General features: G+C 43.9%; 1 protein-coding gene across 1 annotated transcript; it reads left to right on the top strand.

Moving 5' to 3' along the window:
- Positions 1–8,647: 8,647 nt before the first annotated feature.
- Positions 8,648–11,557, top strand: LOC131687806 (uncharacterized). Its single transcript, XM_058971897.1, has one exon. The coding sequence runs from the start codon at positions 8,648–8,650 to the stop codon at positions 11,555–11,557; it is 2,910 nt and encodes a 969-aa protein (XP_058827880.1).
- The last annotated feature ends 6,808 nt before the right edge of the window (positions 11,558–18,365 follow it).

The following is an 18,365-nucleotide window of genomic DNA, read 5'->3' as shown; positions in this document are numbered from 1 at the left end:
GGGAGTCTATCATCGACGGCGAATATGGATTGGAGAGTATGCGAAACGTATACGCATAGCGACCACCAGGCGATTCTCTACCGTACCGGTTAACGGAAGGCTGCAACAGCAAAAGAAGGATGACCGGCGAGCGAAAGTGGAAGACGAAAGCCTGCAACAAAGACTTCTTCGTTGAGCCACTTCGGCTGAACGGCGGGACCGAGAACGTGGATGCGGCTGATCTAGCAAGAAGGATTGTGGCGCCACAATGCCGCGAAAACTGGAACCACGCAACAGACAGCGTCCAGCTATATCGGAACCAGATAGACAAGAGCGCAAGACAGGCTTAGCAAGTCAGATTGCTACAAGGAGCTCTACCGAGAAGTAGACGCCAATCCCTGGAACGCCGCGTACCAAGTCGTGATGGCGAAAATGAAATATGCCCGGGTACGCTGAAGATAATCGTTGAGGGTCTCTTCCCAAAGCACGATCCAACTATCTGGTCACTAACACCGTACGGATAAGAAGAAGGAGCAAACACAGACAATCGGCAAGTGACTAACGATGAGCTCGCAGAAGCGTCGAACCGCATGAAATCAAAGAAAGCCCCTGGTTCGGTTTGAATACCAAACGTGGTGCTGAAAGCTTCGATCGTGGCATATCCGGACATGTTCAGGAAGGTGCTGCAGAAGTTTTTAAATGAAGGCAACTTCCCCGAAATGCCATTGAATCATTCTTAGCAGGCTGATGAAATGCACGGAGGGTGAGCGTGGACTATCCAAAATGCAGTTCGGATTCCGCAAAGGAGCATCGACAGTAAATGCAGTGAACAGTGCTCGAGAGTGCTGAGAAGGCATCTAAACACAAGCGAACAGGAAATCGATACTGCGCTGTGATCACGATGGGTGTGAAGAATGCATTTAAACAGCGCCAGCCGGGAAGCCATTGCTGCAGCGCTGCACAGAATGAGGATTGCCGACTATCTATGCCAGATCCAACTCTTTGGAACGGGATGTACAATGGAGTTTTAACACTCTGGCTGCCCAGTAAAGGGAAAATCGTGGGTTTCGCGGACGACGTGTCACTAACGGTGATGGGTGAGACACTTGAAGAAGTAGAGGTGCGGTACGGAGACAATAGACGCGATCGAGAGCTGCATGAAACGGGTAAAGCTGCACATAGCTCACCACAAGACAGAGGTGTTGTTGGTCAGCAACTGCAAAGCGGTTCAGTGGATGCAGATCCATGTCGGAGGGCACGTGATCGCATCAAAGCGTGCACGGAAGCAATTGGGAGTACTAATCGACGACAGGTTGAGCTTCAACAACCACGTCGACTACGACTGCGAAAAGTCAGCAAAGGCAACAAACGCAAAAGCGAGAATCACGCCAAATGCCAACGGTCCGAGAAGCAGCACGAGACGTCTGCTATCTATTGTTTCGTAATCGGTACTACGATATGGGGGTCCTATCTGGGGTGCTGCGTTGAAAACCAAGTGGAACAGTGAAAAGCTAAACAGGGCATTCCGGCTGATGGCCGTACGAGTTGAGAGTGCGTACAGAACTATATCGTCGGAAGCAGTATGCGCTATCACCAAGATGATCCCCATCTGCTTCACCCTGGCGGAGGATATCGAGTATGAAGATGGGAGAATCGATTCTATTGCGAGGTAGCAGCAAGAATGGAATAGTACAGAAAAAGGAAGGTGGACCAGCTCATTCCAAACCTGTGAACGCGGGGCAATATAAAACACGGAGAGGTGAACATGCAATTGACACAGCTCCTGTCTGAACACGGCTGCTACAGGAAGTATCTTCACTGGGCGTTTTGCCCGGAGTGTGACAACGTCGAGGAAGCACCGGAGCATGTGGTCTTTGAATGTTCCAGGTTCGAAGTGAAAGCAGAAAGATGCTCGAAACGAGAGAGCCGGATATCAAGCCGGTTAATATCGTCTCCAAAATGAGAAGTGACGTGAACACGTGGAACGCGGTCAACAGTGTGGTGGCGCTGATGATGACTGCCTTATAGCGGAAATGGCGTGATGAACGGCGAGTAACGGTTTCACGAGAGCGATCAACGTCGGGAAACTCTCCGTCAGAGTAGGCTAAATCCACCGCCGGGAACTAGTCGAGTAGACCGCGATAAAGCACCACCGGTCGGTGGTCGTCGGGGCAACAGCGAACCGGACACCTGATTGGTTGGCTCGGTTTCGGGAGAACTTCTCTCGCCGGAGAATTCTCCGTCAGAGTAGGTTAGGTTCATCGTCGGGGACTAGACCGAGTAGTTTGCGAACAAGTCGGGAATTCAACGAGTAAGTGGTACTGAATGGGAAGAGAAAAGTTTCGGTGCTGAATGGCATAAGAGAGCCGAGTCGTGGTGCTGAATGGCACAAGGGAGCCAAAAGGCTCAGTAAATTAGACAATATGAAGTTTGACGCCCAGATTGTCTTCGTAGGAGAAGAGCAAGTCTCGACCCACATTTAGCTTTCCGATTGCCATGCAGAAACAGCCAGTCTGTTTGGATGGTCGAGAGCTGGTGATGTGTCGAGGAGTGATGATGTAACCCTACTGAAGGAACTAACTACTAAGTAGTTAGATAAAAGTGTCTGCTATGCACATAAATACCCCTTCCCGAAGTAATGCCGTATGGTACTGCCGGGGAGAAATCCGGTTCTGAGCAAGAGCAGTAATTTAAACGGGTCGAGTGGCAGCCCAAACCAGTTCCCTGAGACGCTGGGTTTTGTGCCTGCTTACTCAGGACTTTTTTGATAAAGATTTTTGTGCTCTCTAAAAAAACAAAGTATATATATGTACATATGGTCGGTGTTAAGTCAGACCGGACTAAGTCGTATAACATAAAAGAATAAGACAATGGTAGCAATGGATAAAGAGTTTCGTCAGCTACATTCGACTTTTGTCAGATTTGAAATATGTAACAATAAACAAGAATGATGGCAAAAATTAATTTCCAATTATAATGTAAAGGATGCTGCGATTCAAACTTTAAACTCATTTTCCTCGAAATAAATATTTTGTCACTTAGTCCGGTCTGACTTAACACCGACCATATATACACACACCATATATATAATTTATTTATTTATTTATTTATTTATTTATTTATTTATTTATTTATTTATTTATTTATTTATTTATTTATTTATTTATTTATTTATTTATTTATTTATTTATTTATTTATTTATTTATTTATTTATTTATTTATTTATTTATTTACTTATTTATTTATTTATTTATTTATATATTTATTTATTTATTTCATCTTTGCGACAAGCGCATACAGATTACTGCTTAACCTATATTATGGCACACATACAAATTACTAAAGTCTACATTCGACAAACATAAAAACATTATAGTTCAACATTAATACAGATAACAAAATTAATAATTTCAGTTTGCACGATCACATTTCTTTTACGTTCAACGTTCGGCTCCCAAACTCCAAATTCGTCGTAGAATTCCCGGAAACAAATTCCCTGTGGCCAGGTCGATGGGCATAATGCGACTCGTTTCAGTTTTTCATCTACTCCCACTTTGTAAGAAATAAAAGGCATCGTAGATACTTCCTTCCATCCAGGCACCAATTTTTTCACGACCACTGTTGTAGGCCCGAGTGAGCGAGTGATCATATCGGAGACGTCTTTTTCGGTCACGGTGTTTTTGACCCGTGTGAAGAACAGCCAACATAGAGATACGTCAGCAGAAGTACTCGACGGCGGGGAATGAGCGTAATTAAAGGCATTTCGGGTACCTTACATTAACCTCGTGGACGATAAGGTAGATGAAATAACGGATAGAGAGTCCTCTCTTGCAGACAGACCAGCGCGCGTTTGTGTGAATTCGGCTAGAGCTTGCTGAATATCACCAATTTGTTCTTTTATTTCGCATATCTCCGTCAGTAATCCCGATTCACATTCTCCCGTTTGGGATTGTGTGTGAACAGCAATAGAAGGGGCGCGGGCAGGAATGACCGCAGCAGCGTCTGATAGTAGTTCACGCTTATCTCGAAATGCTTGGATATGACAAACATCATCCATAATTTCCGTGCATGGTATACAAATCCAATGGATATTTCGATGCTTGTTACAACTCATCACTTCTGCTATAGTTAACGCGGCACATTCTGCATGATATTCATCAGTGCAAAATCCACCGCATACGATGCTTTCAGCGTCCGGTGAAATATACAGAGCGCACTTACTGCAGATCATCTCGACGATTTAGGTGCCTTTTTCGTTAAAGCGTTTTGTTCTATTGTTACAGGCAAGCGTGCGGGTTGTATTGATGAATATAGTCGCAGATGTCACTTTAAATCGCTTATTACCGTTGACAATTTAATATGTCGTTGAACGATACATGTAACACTACGTTAACTTATTGATATTTCACATCAATCACAATAAAAGACAATGGGAACTCAAATTCAACAGTTTTCAATACACAGCGGCAATACCGTACAACGGTCAAACAGAAACTAATCTGATTTTGTATTAAAAAGATATTCTCATATAAATTTGAGTTGCTTCTCTTTCTCGCACATAATTGGGATAGGTTTTCAAAAATTCTGTTGAACTTTAAAGTAGAAAAAAAATTCAAAAATTCTGTTGAACAGTAGAAAACAAGGTTTACAACAAACGTAGAAGTCGAATAAGTGTAGATTAGTTGCTTAATGTTGCTGCTGCTGAATGGCCTTGTCCAGTGACTTCCAATCAATATGTAACCTTCAACAAAAGTGATTGGTATAGAATAAGCTAAGCGGCTTAAAAATTTTAGGTATATAGAGTTACTGTGGGATTTTTTATTGAATTTAGAGTTATTTCCGATTTTTCATATATATATATATATATATATATATATATATATATATATATATATATATATATATATATATATATATATATATATATATATATATATATATATATATATATATATATATATATATATATATATATATATATATATATATATATATATATATATATATATATATATATATATATATATATATATATATATATATATATATATATATATATATATATATATATATATATATATATATATATATATATATATTGTTCGGCACATAGGCTAATGATAAATTTGTAAATACTAACAATTAATTACTATCGTGAACTGTAAGGATACAGATAAATTTAGTGCACCCTTTCTATCAATTGAGCGGGTATAACACGGTAGAAGCTTAACTCGCAACGAACAGCACTATAGACATGAGCATTGTTGTGTTAGTACCGCAATGTAGATGAAGGAATAGCGAAAGCGATCGACGCGATCATAGCTTCGATCTGATCTGTATATATGTACATAGAGAAAGAGGGAGAGAGGAAATTGAAACACAGCTGATCAAGGCTGGTTATATAAGTAAAATAAGTTTTGTTGAAATTAAATCTCGTGGAAGGAAGGTCGATCGTTTCGTTCTCGATCTCTACAAAAAGAAAGTCGTCGGTACTTTTGCCCAAGTCAAGAGGCAGAAAATTTACAAGTTCCCAGCGGGTTGGTGGACTTGGTGTTTCTGTTCGTGTTTTAGTACGGTGAGCCATAGTGCGATTTTGGCTAAGTCCCCAAGCGAAGGGCGGACTTTAGTTTGCAGTGCGCGATGCAAACATTTTATTAAGTTCCCCCAGTGTTCGGTGGAATTGCGATCCCGTGCCTTTTTCTGTGCGCACTTTCGGTGCTAGTTTATTGACTAGAAGTAAGTCCTTCGGTGACCGGCAAAAGTTCGTGCTCGAACATTTTGGTCTTTCGAGCCGGATTGAAGGCAATTCAAACCGCAAGTGCGTTGTGCGGTAGTGAGTGAACCGCGGGAAAGGTACCGCTTGGGCAAAGTGTAGCCATTGCGTGGCTGAAAAGGATCGCCATCGCGTTTGCGAATTGGCGGGTGCGCCGTAGTGAAAGTGGATTTTTCGGGCAAACGCGATCGCGCGGTTAACATTAACGTTTTGCGCAAAGGTAAATGCGCTAGTGGAAAAGCCGAAATACGACGGCTAGTGCTTTAGATTGTGTGGTGGAAAGATTTTCGCGCTACCGCGATTACTGTCGCGTGTAAAGCGCTTGGATTGTGGCCATTTTTCAAGCCATCGAGGTGGCCATTGTGGTGGCTATTCAACGGATCGGGAGGTTGACCTCCGATAGCCGCGTCTACAGAGCCATTTTGGAGCGTCGTTTGGGAAGCAGTTGTTGTCAGTGAAGGTACTGGTGATAAGGTAAGTCAATTCCAATCTTCCGCCACACGTGGCTTGCAGTAGCATTTTTTTAGTTTTAAGAAAGTGGGCGACCTTCAGTCATTGCGGCAATCGGTGGACGGTCCGCGAATCGAGTGGAAAATCGTTTCGCTCCCTCGATTTGCGATACCGCGTAGAAGTGGGTTAGTTCGCGACGGGAAGGAGCAATCGTTCGATTATAAAACTGCTAACTTCCGTTCAAATTTCGCGTTCGCGAACGGCAATTCATCGCGTCGGGAAGGATTATTCGTGTCGAGTGTGATTTGTCCTCGTTCGGTTCGGTTTCGCGTAGAAACGGTTAGTTCGCGTCGGGAAGGAGTCCGTTATCGATTTAACTGCCGTTTCCGTTCGTAGTGCGTCGTGTTGCCACCCAAAGAGGAGAAAGTGTTGGGAGACCGGCTTGTCCAGCGCAATGGATTGCTGGCAATTCGTGATGCTTTGGAGAAGTTTATCATTCGGTACGATCCTGCACGTGATGCTTTTCAGTTGAGTGTTTGTATAGAGTCGCTGGATAGGGCTTATGCGCAGTTCATGGAGGCGCAGGATGCAATTGAGAGACTGGACAAGGAGGAGTTTCTGGCATCACACCTGGCGGAACGTGTCGATTTCGAGCAGCGATACTGCGCAGCGAAAGGCTTCCTACTCTCCAAGGTTCCTGTAGAAGCGAACAACTCAGCTTTGAACACATCCATGATGGCAAATCAACACACTTTCTCGACAGGATTACACCTCCGTCTTCCAAAGATCGACCTACCGAAATTTAATGGCGATTTCTCCCGTTGGTTGTCATTTCGAGACACCTTTACGTCCATGGTTCATTCCAATGAGGACATACCAACGGTCGCCAAGCTTCAGTACCTTCTACAATCGCTTGAAGGGGACGCAAAGAAGCCGTTCGAAGCAGTTGACGTCGAAGCCGACAACTATGCGTCAACATGGGACGCCCTACACAAGATGTTCGACAATCGCCGTTTTCTCAAACGTCAGCTGTTTAGGACACTCTACGAGCTGCCAGCGGTCAAGCAGGAATCTGCTAAGCGCATCCACAGTCTGGTCGACGATTTTCAGCGCCATGTACGGGCGTTGGCGAAATTGGATGAACCTGTGGAGCATTGGGATACGCCGCTGGTGAACATGCTGTCGTATAAGCTGGACCAATCCACATTGCGAGCATGGGAGGAGAAAACGAGCAGCCAGTACGATGTCAAGTACGAGGAACTGGTTGAGTTCCTGTACCAGCGGGTACGCGTCCTCAATTCTGTCGGGCCAGACACGCAGCAACCGGCACCTCCAAAGGTGGCCGCCCCCCCGAGTTGGAAGGGCACGAAGGTGAAGTTCGCAGCTAACGCAGCTGCTACGCCCAACCAAGATTCTCCATATCAGTTAGCATGTTAGCCACTCCCTCCGCAACTGCCCAGTGTTCCTACGAAAGGATATCCACCAGCGCCGAGAGCTGGTTTCGCAAAAACGGTTGTGTTGGAACTGTCTGAGCTTCGGTCACCCAGCCAGGAAGTGTGTATCGAAGTTTACGTGTCGTACGTGCCACGAAAGACATCATTCCCTGTTACACGATTCCTCTCCATCCAGGGTGTCGTCGAGTCCTGCCATTACGAGATCATCACAACAATCTCCACCGGTTCAACAGCCGCATTCGTCCAGTTCAGGTGCTGCTCCACCGCAGGTCAGCATGGCGGTCCAAACCGCATGCAGTATGGTTCTACTGGAAACGGTTGTTCTAAACGTTGTTGATGATCATGGCAGGGAACACAAGGCTCGTGCTCTACTCGACTCGGCGTCAATGTCCAATTTCATCTCCGGTCAGTTAGCGAAGGTTCTCCTCAGCCGTCGCACCAAGGTGGACATTTCGGTCGCAGGAATCGGTCTCTCAACGCAAAGGGTGAAAAATGCCATCACCGCCTCCATTGAATCGAGAACTCAGCCATTCTCCACTAAGCTCGAGTTTCTCATTCTGAAGTAGCCATCCACAGAGCTGCCGACCATGCCGTTCGATACGTCGGCGTGGAAATTCCCGCAGGTTGGATTAGCAGATCCACATTTCCACGTCCCAGGAAGGATTGACCTCGTCATCTGAAGTGAGGCCTTCTGGGAACTTCACACCGGTAGGAAGATCTCGCTCGGTAACGATCTTCTGTGGGTAGTCGAAACACCATTCGGATGGGCGGTCTCTGGTTCCGCGTCCAATGGATCTACCTGCATTCCCCGGATCTGCAATCTCTCCATTACCAATGAAGATTTGGAAACCGCACTCCAGAAGTTTTGGGAGTTAGAAGCGATTTCCACTGGGCCTGCACACTCACCCAAAGAAAATCGCTGTGAAGAGTTATACTTCAGTACAGTCAAGCGTGATTCGACTGAAAGGTACGTCGTACGTCTTCCTCACAATGAAGATCCAGAAGTCTTCCTGGGGAACCTCCAGAGCCATCGCAGAACGCCGTTTTCACAGCCTGGAGCGCTGTTTGCAACGAGATCCTGCAATCAAGGAATCGTATCATCGCTTCATGGACGAGTACCTACAGCTCGGTCACATGAGAAGGCTTGACGAGCCTGTAGATGACGTGAAGGCTCACTGTTATCTCCCACATCATCCCGTGTTCAAGGAGTCGACCACCACGACGAAGGTTAGGGTGGTTTTCGACGCGTCCTGCAAGACGGCGTCAGGGTATTCGCTGAACGACACGCTGTTGGTCGGACCCGTAGTTCAGCAAGATCTACTCTCCATTGTGATCAGATTTCGGACACATCACATCGCTCTGGTTGCGGACATCGAGAAGATGTACCGGCAAGTATTCCTCCATCCTGACGATCAGCCGTTTCAACGGATTCTTTGGCGCACGGGCCCTGATGAACCCATCACTACGTACGAACTGCAGACAGTAACGTACGGAACAGCGAGCGCTCCGTACCTAGCAACGCGTACTCTGCAGCAGATTGCACAGGATACCATGCAGTCGTATCAAATCGCGAGTGGACCAGTTACGGAAGACTTCTACGTCGACGATTTTCTTTCTGGGGCGCCGGACGTAGAATCCGCCATCAAGCTGCGTCGTGAGGCATCGGCTATGCTAGCTTCCGCTGGATTACCGCTCAAGAAATGGGCATCGAATTCCCCTGAAGTTCTTGAGGATGTACCACCTGATGATGTGGCAATTCAGCCGTTCCACAATCTTCAGGATGCCCAGGCCGTCTCCACGCTCGGCCTCATTTGGGAACCAAAGCTGGACATACTCCGGTTCAAGGTTCAGTTGCCGTTAGCCACATCCGTCCTGACGAAACGCAAGGTGATGTCGTACATGGCCCAAATATTCGACCCTCTCGGACTCGTGGGTCCAACGATCCCCAAGGCCAAACTCTTCATGCAGCGACTTAGGGCTCTGAAGCAGGATGACGAAGCATGTGAATGGGACACGCCGCTCCCGTCTACACTCCAAGATGAATGGAAACTGTTCCACAACACACTACACCTGTTAAGTGAAGTTCGCGTACCTCACTACATTTCGATGCCCGACGACGTCAGCATTCAGCTTCACTTCTTCTGCGATGCGTCTGAGCGCGCATATGGGACATGCTGTTACGTCCGAACTGAAGCACACGGCACAGTTTCAGTCCAGTTGCTGGCGTCTAAATCAAAGGTAGCACCGCTCTCTACTCGCCATACAATCGCCAGACTGGAGCTCTGTGCCGCACATTTGTCGACCCAGCTGTACAAGAAGCTAACGGCGACGCTGAAGCTTTCTGCAACTGTTCATTTCTGGACAGATTCCACTACTGTTCTCCAATGGCTTCGCGGGAACCCGAGTCGTTGGAAGACTTTCGTCGCAAACCGGGTTTCGCAGATACAGCTTTCAACCGATCTCAACCGCTGGGAACATGTTCCTGGAGTCGACAATCCCGCTGACGACATATCCCGAGGGTTGAGTCCTACCGACATCCTCAACTGTACACGATGGTGGACTGGGACACCGTGGCTATCAAGGTCTCCGGAATTTTGGCTAAATTCAACGTTACCCGCAGCAGAAACTCCTGAAGTGTCCGCCGAAGGACGCAAGATACCGCTAGTCGCTATGACCACGACACAGCTGAGTTTCTGCACCGATTTATTCGCTCGCTACTCCAACTTCACCAAGCTGCGCCGAGTGACAGCGTTCATTCAGCGTTATCTGCACCTGCTTCGTGAACGAGTATCGCAACGTCGTTCGGAAAAGGAGAAATACAAGCCACTCGTCATCCCGAGCATTAACCCGCACCCAGTCCATCCGCTTACCATACAAGAACTCCAACATGCCGAACTTTCGCTCTGGCATCTCGCGCAGGGTGAACTTTTCGCTGAAGAGATTTCCGATCTCGCTAGTGGCGAACGTGTCGCAAGATCTTCCACGCTGAAGTGGTTGAACCCGTTCGTCGATCCCGAAGGCACCGTACGTGTCGGTGGCCGGCTTCGCAATGCCGCGCTGACCGATGCGAAGAAACACCCGATCGTCCTCTCTGCCAAGCATCTGCTCGCTGTTCTGTTGGCTAGTTTTTATCATTTGAAGCCACTACACGCAGGCCCTCAACTCCTGCTAGCCACTCTCCGCCAGAAGTTTTGGATTCTGGGCGGCAGAAATCTTGTGAAATCCGTCTTTCACTGTTGCCATACTTGCTTCCGTAGCAAGCCCACACTAGTCCAGCAGAGCACAGCAGATCTTCCGGCATCGAGAGTATCTCCAACCCGACCGTTTTCCGTCTGCGGAGTCGACTATTGCGGACCGTTCTACTTGAAGTCTGCTGTCCGCAGCCGTGGGCCAACGAAGGTGTACGTGGCCATATTCGTCTGCTTCTCTACGAAGGCAGTTCATATCGAGCTAGTGAGTGACCTGTCTACTCCAGCGTTCCTAGCTGCACTCCGTCATCTGGTCGCCCGCAGAGGAAAGGTGGTAGAGTTGCATTCTGATAACACTACCGCTTTCAATGGTGCATCGAATGTACTGAACCGCATCTACCGCATGCTGAAGGTCCATGAGTCTGATCGGAATCAGATCTTCGACTGGTGCTCCGACAACGAAATTTGCTGGAAATTCATCCCACCTCGAGCACCACACTTTGGCGGTCTATGGGAGGCTGCAGTGAAGTCAGCGAAAACACACCTGCTGAAGGAAATCGGCAACATGAACGTTGCGTACGAGGACATACTCACACTGCTGGCGCAGATAGAGATGTACCTCAATTCTCGTCCGATGACTCCAATGCCGGACGATCCGTCCGATCTCGAGGTCCTTACGCCAGGACATTTCCTCGTCGGGAGCAATCTCTAAGCTATTCCGGAAGCTGATCTGAAGGAGACTCCTGACAATCGCTTGAACCATTGGGAATTGACTCAGAAATGGTTCCAAACCATCTGGTCTCGCTGGTACCCGGAATACCTGAAACAGCTGCAGTCCCGTGCAACGAAGGGTTGCAACCCGCCTGTCTCCGTCGACGTTGGCAGAGTCGTCATTTTGAAGGAAGACAACATCCTGCCAACCAGTTGGCCTCTCGGCCGAATTATCAGATGTCATCCCGGAGCCGATGGCATCGTTCGTGTGGTCTCGCTACGAACCGCTGCAGCCAAGGAGGTTGTACGCCCAGTGGCAGAATCGCTCTACTGCCGACACCATCGGAAACTCAACGAGCCGACTGAAAGTTGTCATCCAGGTAGAGCAACCCGGACGGGGGAGAAATTGCTCGATGCGCACCTGCGCATTGCACAGGTAATTGCAATTCCAATCCCCCAACCCCAATCTTTCGATCTACCTGGTCTTTTTTCTTCTTGGTCGATGGCGATGAACTCCAAGGGCAATTGCTGTCAGTCACTGGACTTGTACTGGACACTCACCTGACCGTTCCAACACAAAACATCAGCAATCTGTGTTGACATCCCCGAGTACCATTTGCTGTCATCAACCGAGTTCGCCGATATCCAACAATTGGAAAACAATCGCCAGCAGAACAAAACCCGTTTGAATTATTTGTTTTGAAACACCGTAATGTTTCAAGGTGGCCGGAATGTTCGGCACATAGGCTAATGATAAATTTGTAAATACTAACAATTAATTACTATCGTGAACTCTAAGGATACAGATAAATTTAGTGCACCCTTTCTATCAATTGAGAAGGTATAACACGGTAGAAGCTTAACTCGCAACGAACAGCACTATAGACACGAGCATTGTTGTGTTAGTACCGCAATGTAGATGAAGGAATAGCGAAAACGATCGACGCGATCATAGCTTCGATCTGATCTGTATATATGTACATAGAGAGAGAGGGAGAGAGGAAATTGAAACACAGCTGATCAAGGCTGGTTATATAAGTAAAATAAGTTTAGTTGAAATTAAATCTCGTGGAAGGAAGGTCGATCATTTCGTTCTCGATCTCTACAAAAAAAAAGCCGTCGGTACTTTTGCCCAAGTCAAGAGGCAGAAAATTTACAAGCCCCCAGCGGGTTGGTGGACTTGGTGTTTCTGTTCGTGTTTTAGTACGATGAGCCATAGCCATCCCCAAGCGAAGGGCGGACTTTAGTTTGCAGTGCGCGATGCAAACATTTTATTAAGTTCCCCCAGTGGTCGGTGGAATTGCGATCCCGTGCCTTTTTCTGTGCGCACTTTCGGTGCTAGTTTATTGACTAGAAGTAAGTCCTTCGGTGACCGGCAAAAGTTCGTGCTCGAATATATATATATATATATATATATATATATATATATATATATATATATATATATATATATATATATATATATATATATATATATATATATATATATATATATATATATATATATATATATATATATATATATATATATATATATATATATATATATATATATATATATATATATATATATATATATATATATATATATATATATATATATATATATATATGAATCGCAGCATCCTTTACATTATAATTGGAAATTAATTTTTGCCGTCATTCTTGTTTATTATGACATATTTCAAATCTGACAAAAGTCGAATGTAGCTGACGAAACTCTTTATCCATTGCTACCATTGTCTTATTCTTTTATGTTTTGCGACTTAGTCCGGTCTGACTTAACACCGACCATATGTACATATATATACTTTGTTTTTTTAGAGAGCACAAAAATCTTTATCAAAAAAGTCCTGAGTAAGCAGGCACAAAACCCAGCATCTCAGGGAACTGGTTTGGGCTGCCACCCGACCCGTTTAAATTACTGCTCTTGCTCAGAACCGGATTCCTCCCCGGCAGTACCTTACGGCATTACTTCGGGAGGGGTCTTTATGTGCATAGCAGACACTTTTATCTAACTACTTAGTAGTTAGTTCCTTCAGTAGGGTTACATCATCATTCCTCGACACATCACCAGTTCTCGACCATCCAAACAGACTGGCTGTTTCTGCATGGCAATCGGAAAGCTAAATGTGGGTCGAGACTTGCTCTTCTCCTACGAAGACAATCTGGGCGTCAAACTTGTTGTTGTTGTTGTTGTTATTATTTATTAAGGCTTTAACCGTTAAGGTCATTCGCCGTTAAAATTTGTATGTCACATATAATTTATCATCAATTTCATAAGGTATTTTGAGTTGGATGTTGAATTATTGTGCTGATCAATGGAGTAATTCATCGGTGGTCGTGTTGATTGAATATCGCTTGGCAGGCTCCCTTTCTTGCCCCCGGTTAGGATGCGGCGGATGACCGGTATTTTTGTCGGGTTAGAAATGCCAGCAGGTGAGTAGCTTTCATCGATCGGGGACCTGAGAATAGGGATAAAGAGGCAGTAATTGTTCGAAAAGGTAACTTTATGAAGAGTAGCTTCCTGAGAGTTGAATTGTGGGTCGCGGTGAGTCACCTCCTAATCCCAAACGTCTGTACGGAGGACCCACTGGTACAGTTGGTAGTGTGGTTTAGTCAGTAGAAGTTAGATGGTATCGTTTATTTTGGCGTCTTTGAGCAAGAGCAGTATGGCCTCCTCTCTCGTTGGGTCGTTAGCCAACACATCTTTGATGCAGGTAGGTAGGTTATGGGCTTGACGAAGATCAGCGAGTTCGATGCAATTGACAAGCAGGTGTTCAATGGTCAGTCTTGTATTGCATGTGTTGCATATAGTAGGCTCGGTTCGGGATAGGGTATGGGCATGGCTAATCCTAGTATGTTTCACCCTCAGTCTGGAAAGTATTCGTTGCTCGGTCCTGTTGTCACGGTCCACCCATTTTTGTACTGTGTCTTTCACTTTGTGGAGGTAGCCGTGTGAGTTTCTTCACTGCCTCTGGAAATCGAGTAAGACGCTTTGTTTGAAGGCTCAGATGATGTCTAGTTTCGGAACGTCCTTGGTTAGAGCTCTTCTTGCGGTGCGACCTAGTGCGGTAAGTTTATCGGAGACATCATTACCAGAAATCCCAGCAAATAGTGGTTAATGGGTCGTCGTACATTTCTATCGCCTGCACGAAATCCATGGAAGAGCGGTGCAAGAATGTTGATCATTTCCGGGATGTTACGGCACGTAATTTCGATGCCGTAATAAAGACGGCTGTTGATGAGCGAGTTGCTGATATTTAGGGCTAATTGTCGGTTGCATTTCGGGTGTCGTGTGCAAATAGTGCGGGTCAGTCTTTTTTGACTCTCGCAATCTTTCTTGAGTTTGCGGAAATGTGGCATGAAAGTAAGCATTCGATCCAGTGTAATACCAAGTATCCTGGATTCTTTACGAAACGGGATAACGGTATCGTCTATACGTATTGGCCTATCGTATGCCCGATGGTGAGAGGTGCAACAATGGGAGATAAAGCTATTACTGATGGACATCCGAAAACCAATAGACAACGCCCACTGGCGTACAGCGTTAACGGCCGCCTGCAGCTTGATTCGAATCCTGCCGATCGTTTTCCCGGTCACAAGCAATACTATGTCGTCAGCGTACAGAAACATGAATACTCCCTCAGGGAGAACGGAGAACAGAGACTGCATGCTTATTAGAATTAAGGTGACCGACAGGACCGATCCTTGGGGGACGCCGTTCTCTTCGGGAAACAGGTCAGACTGGCTGCCGCCTACCCCAACTCGGATATTTCGGTTTGATAGAAAACGCTGAACATAGTGACCGAGGTTTCCACGGATTCCCCAGCCGTGGAGTTGCTGAAGGACTCCATCTCGCCAGACTGTGTTGTACGCCTTGTTTATGTCGAATTATTACAGACTGAGTTACTTTGTTATGATAACAAGTTGTGTTATAACTTTGTTCTCGTTAGTTGGTAAAATAACAGAAAACATAATAGAAATTCTTCTAGTATTTATCAAAAATATGACAACCTGTGATAGGCTTCTATTAGAATTATAACAACATTTGTTAGGTTCACCTACGGTCAATATAGCTTTAATTACCTATTGTATAGTATCAACGAATTTAGCGTGCAGGTCTAAAAATAGAATAGAATAGAAAAATAGAGCATACATTAAGGCGTTTTTCGTTTGGAAGCAAAAAGCTTTATGTAGCAAAAGCTTTCTATAGTTTTGTCAAATGATTGCATACATGCTGGCTGATTGTTATTATGAATATATGACACGCTGATTGTTATTTGTGGATATAGCGATTTGAACCTGGGTATTCTGAGTTTTATGGGGGTGTTTCCTGCATGAACCAACGACGTTGCTTTCGACCGATGTTTAATGTTAGCATAATATTCTACGCATTCGTCAAGGGCAAAACGATTATAGATGCAGAAGATGTTTCCAGAACGCACACATTGAACTTTGCCAAAGCCAAAGGACTGTTTGTTTTCTTTGTATAATACGCTTTGTTTTCATACAGTTTTGCTCACTACTACAGCTGCCTATATTACGATAGACTAAATAGCTTTATAATATCTTTGCAGATTAGGAAAGTGGGGCTATTTTTAGATTCTGAATAGTGCGCTTCGGTGTTTCTCTTGTACGTTAATATGATTTACACGATTTTTTGAAATAATGTCGATGCGATATGGTAACATTTAGCGGATAATTTACCTACATAATTTTACGGAGAATACGGCAAATGCTACTTATGATTCCGAATAGATTCAAAGAAACAAATACCAAAGTTTTGGGGCTTGCATTTTGAGATTTTCAGTAAAGTCGCTTCCGGGGTTTTGTTATTGGTATTTTAAATATGGGGAAGATTAAGAAAACCAGTACAATTATCTCACATCCAATAAATTCGCAGGAATACAATTTTTACAATAGTTCAAACTATTAACTGCGAATATTATAACAGATAATCATAAAATTCGAGAAATTGTTGAGGATTCTTCGGCGTGACGAATTTTAGAATATTGCATGTTTTCTAAAACACATTTTCTTTTTTAAATTTTATTTAGTTTTAAGGAGGAAATTTTCCAATATTTTTACATTAAAGTTGCTATTTCAAGCACCATCTAAAACACACATTTAAATTGTAACAGCAAACAATAATACCAGCTGGGATATGTATATATTTAGAGATTTCTGGGGCATTTTGAAATATTGATAGCTTTATGGAGCATACTCACAAATATAAATCTTTCAACAATTTGAACAGGTCGCATTATTCGTTTTTTTTACTTTCTACAAAATGAATCAAGTATCTTGATTATTACGAACATTTGTTAGTTCGATGTTTTTTTAAGCAAACGAAGCACCATCGAATACAACGGAAACATTAGTACATATGCGCATTCAAAGTAATTGTCAGTTCATTGTAAATGTCAAACTGTCTTAGGTGGAATGAAAAGATACAACAATCTAAAACTCAACTATTTTTATGCGGGGGTTTAAATAAAAAAATTACAATGGTTTGGTAATTCGGAGAACGCACAAAATCAGATACCCAGAAACTGGACAAGTTTCGGTTGTTTATGAAAAACCCGCATAAATTGGAGAAATCGGACTGAAGATCCTCGAAGATCCTCAAAATTCATAACGGTATTGCGGAAATCAGTACATATCAAACAGTTTTTTAAGTTCTGAAAATTCGTTTTCGCAATATGCACAATTAATTAAAACAAAATTATTTATATAATCATTTGACTAAACCATAACAAATAGTTTAAAAATGTTTTTTTTTATTTGAATCCGCGTTTCTTTATTTCATCTGGAAAGCTTGATACTTCCTGCATCTTCTTTAAAATAAATTTTATATGAAAATTATATTCTTTAGAATAGCTTGTTGATAATTTTGCGATTCCAAAACTTTTTGAATAAAGACTTCAATATTGAAATCATATGCCACATATTCAAAATAGCGTGTCAGATGAATGTCTCAGAAAATAGGTAATCTCTTAATCAAAATGCAACCAAGTAAGTTAAACACCTTATTTTCAAGTTTTCCGACCACTTGCATCTAAAACTTATCTATTCTCAAAATCGTGGAACTTTGAATACCCATGTGGAAAACGCAAATATAAGAAAATCATTAAAAACTTCAAAAATTTGCTTTAAAAAGTTGAATAAATACGCATAAAAAGAGGCTTCAGCGTATTAGCAAATAAACGGTCATTTGTGTAGTATAACAATCATTCACAGTTGATCGATTGATTTGTTTATTTGGGCCTTAACCAACTGGTCATTTGCCCGCTTTACAGTTTACAGTTAGCGTTCAAAGATAATTGTGAAAGAATATGTAATATATTAGAACATTATTGTTATATGCGTACATTAAAATCATATTAGCAGTTCAATGATATCACCAGAAGATATAATCTTGATATAAGTTTGCTTGCCTTGCTGATTGGTATATCACAAAAATAACACAGTGAGTAATAAATATCAACATGAGATATAAATTTGATAGCTTTCTGTTATGTCGTTCTGATCGGGTAGAGCACCATGTTGGGTGATGGGCATTCATGTCACCCATTATTAGGAACGGAGGTTGGAGTTGTTGGATTAGGTGGCAGAGTTTGAGGCCGATCTGTGTTACTGCCTGCGGGATGTAAATGGATATTACCGTACAAGGAGTGGGGTATTTGATCCTTCGAGCTACTGCGATCAACTCGGTGTTGAGCGAGATCTTTTCAGATGGGATATCGGTCCTGATTGCGAGACTAATTGTTTGGTAGTTATTTACTCCAGCAGCGAGATCCCACTCG

The sequence above is a fragment of the Topomyia yanbarensis genome, chromosome 3, assembly GCF_030247195.1.
Source record: "Topomyia yanbarensis strain Yona2022 chromosome 3, ASM3024719v1, whole genome shotgun sequence".
NCBI lineage: Eukaryota > Metazoa > Arthropoda > Insecta > Diptera > Culicidae > Topomyia > Topomyia yanbarensis.
This window is presented reverse-complemented; position numbering and strand designations above follow the sequence as displayed.

Excerpts from the sequence above, each read along its gene's own strand:
- LOC131687806 (XM_058971897.1), top strand. The coding sequence starts at position 8,648 with ATGAAGATCCAGAAGTCTTCCTGGGGAACCTCCAGAGCCATCGCAGAA.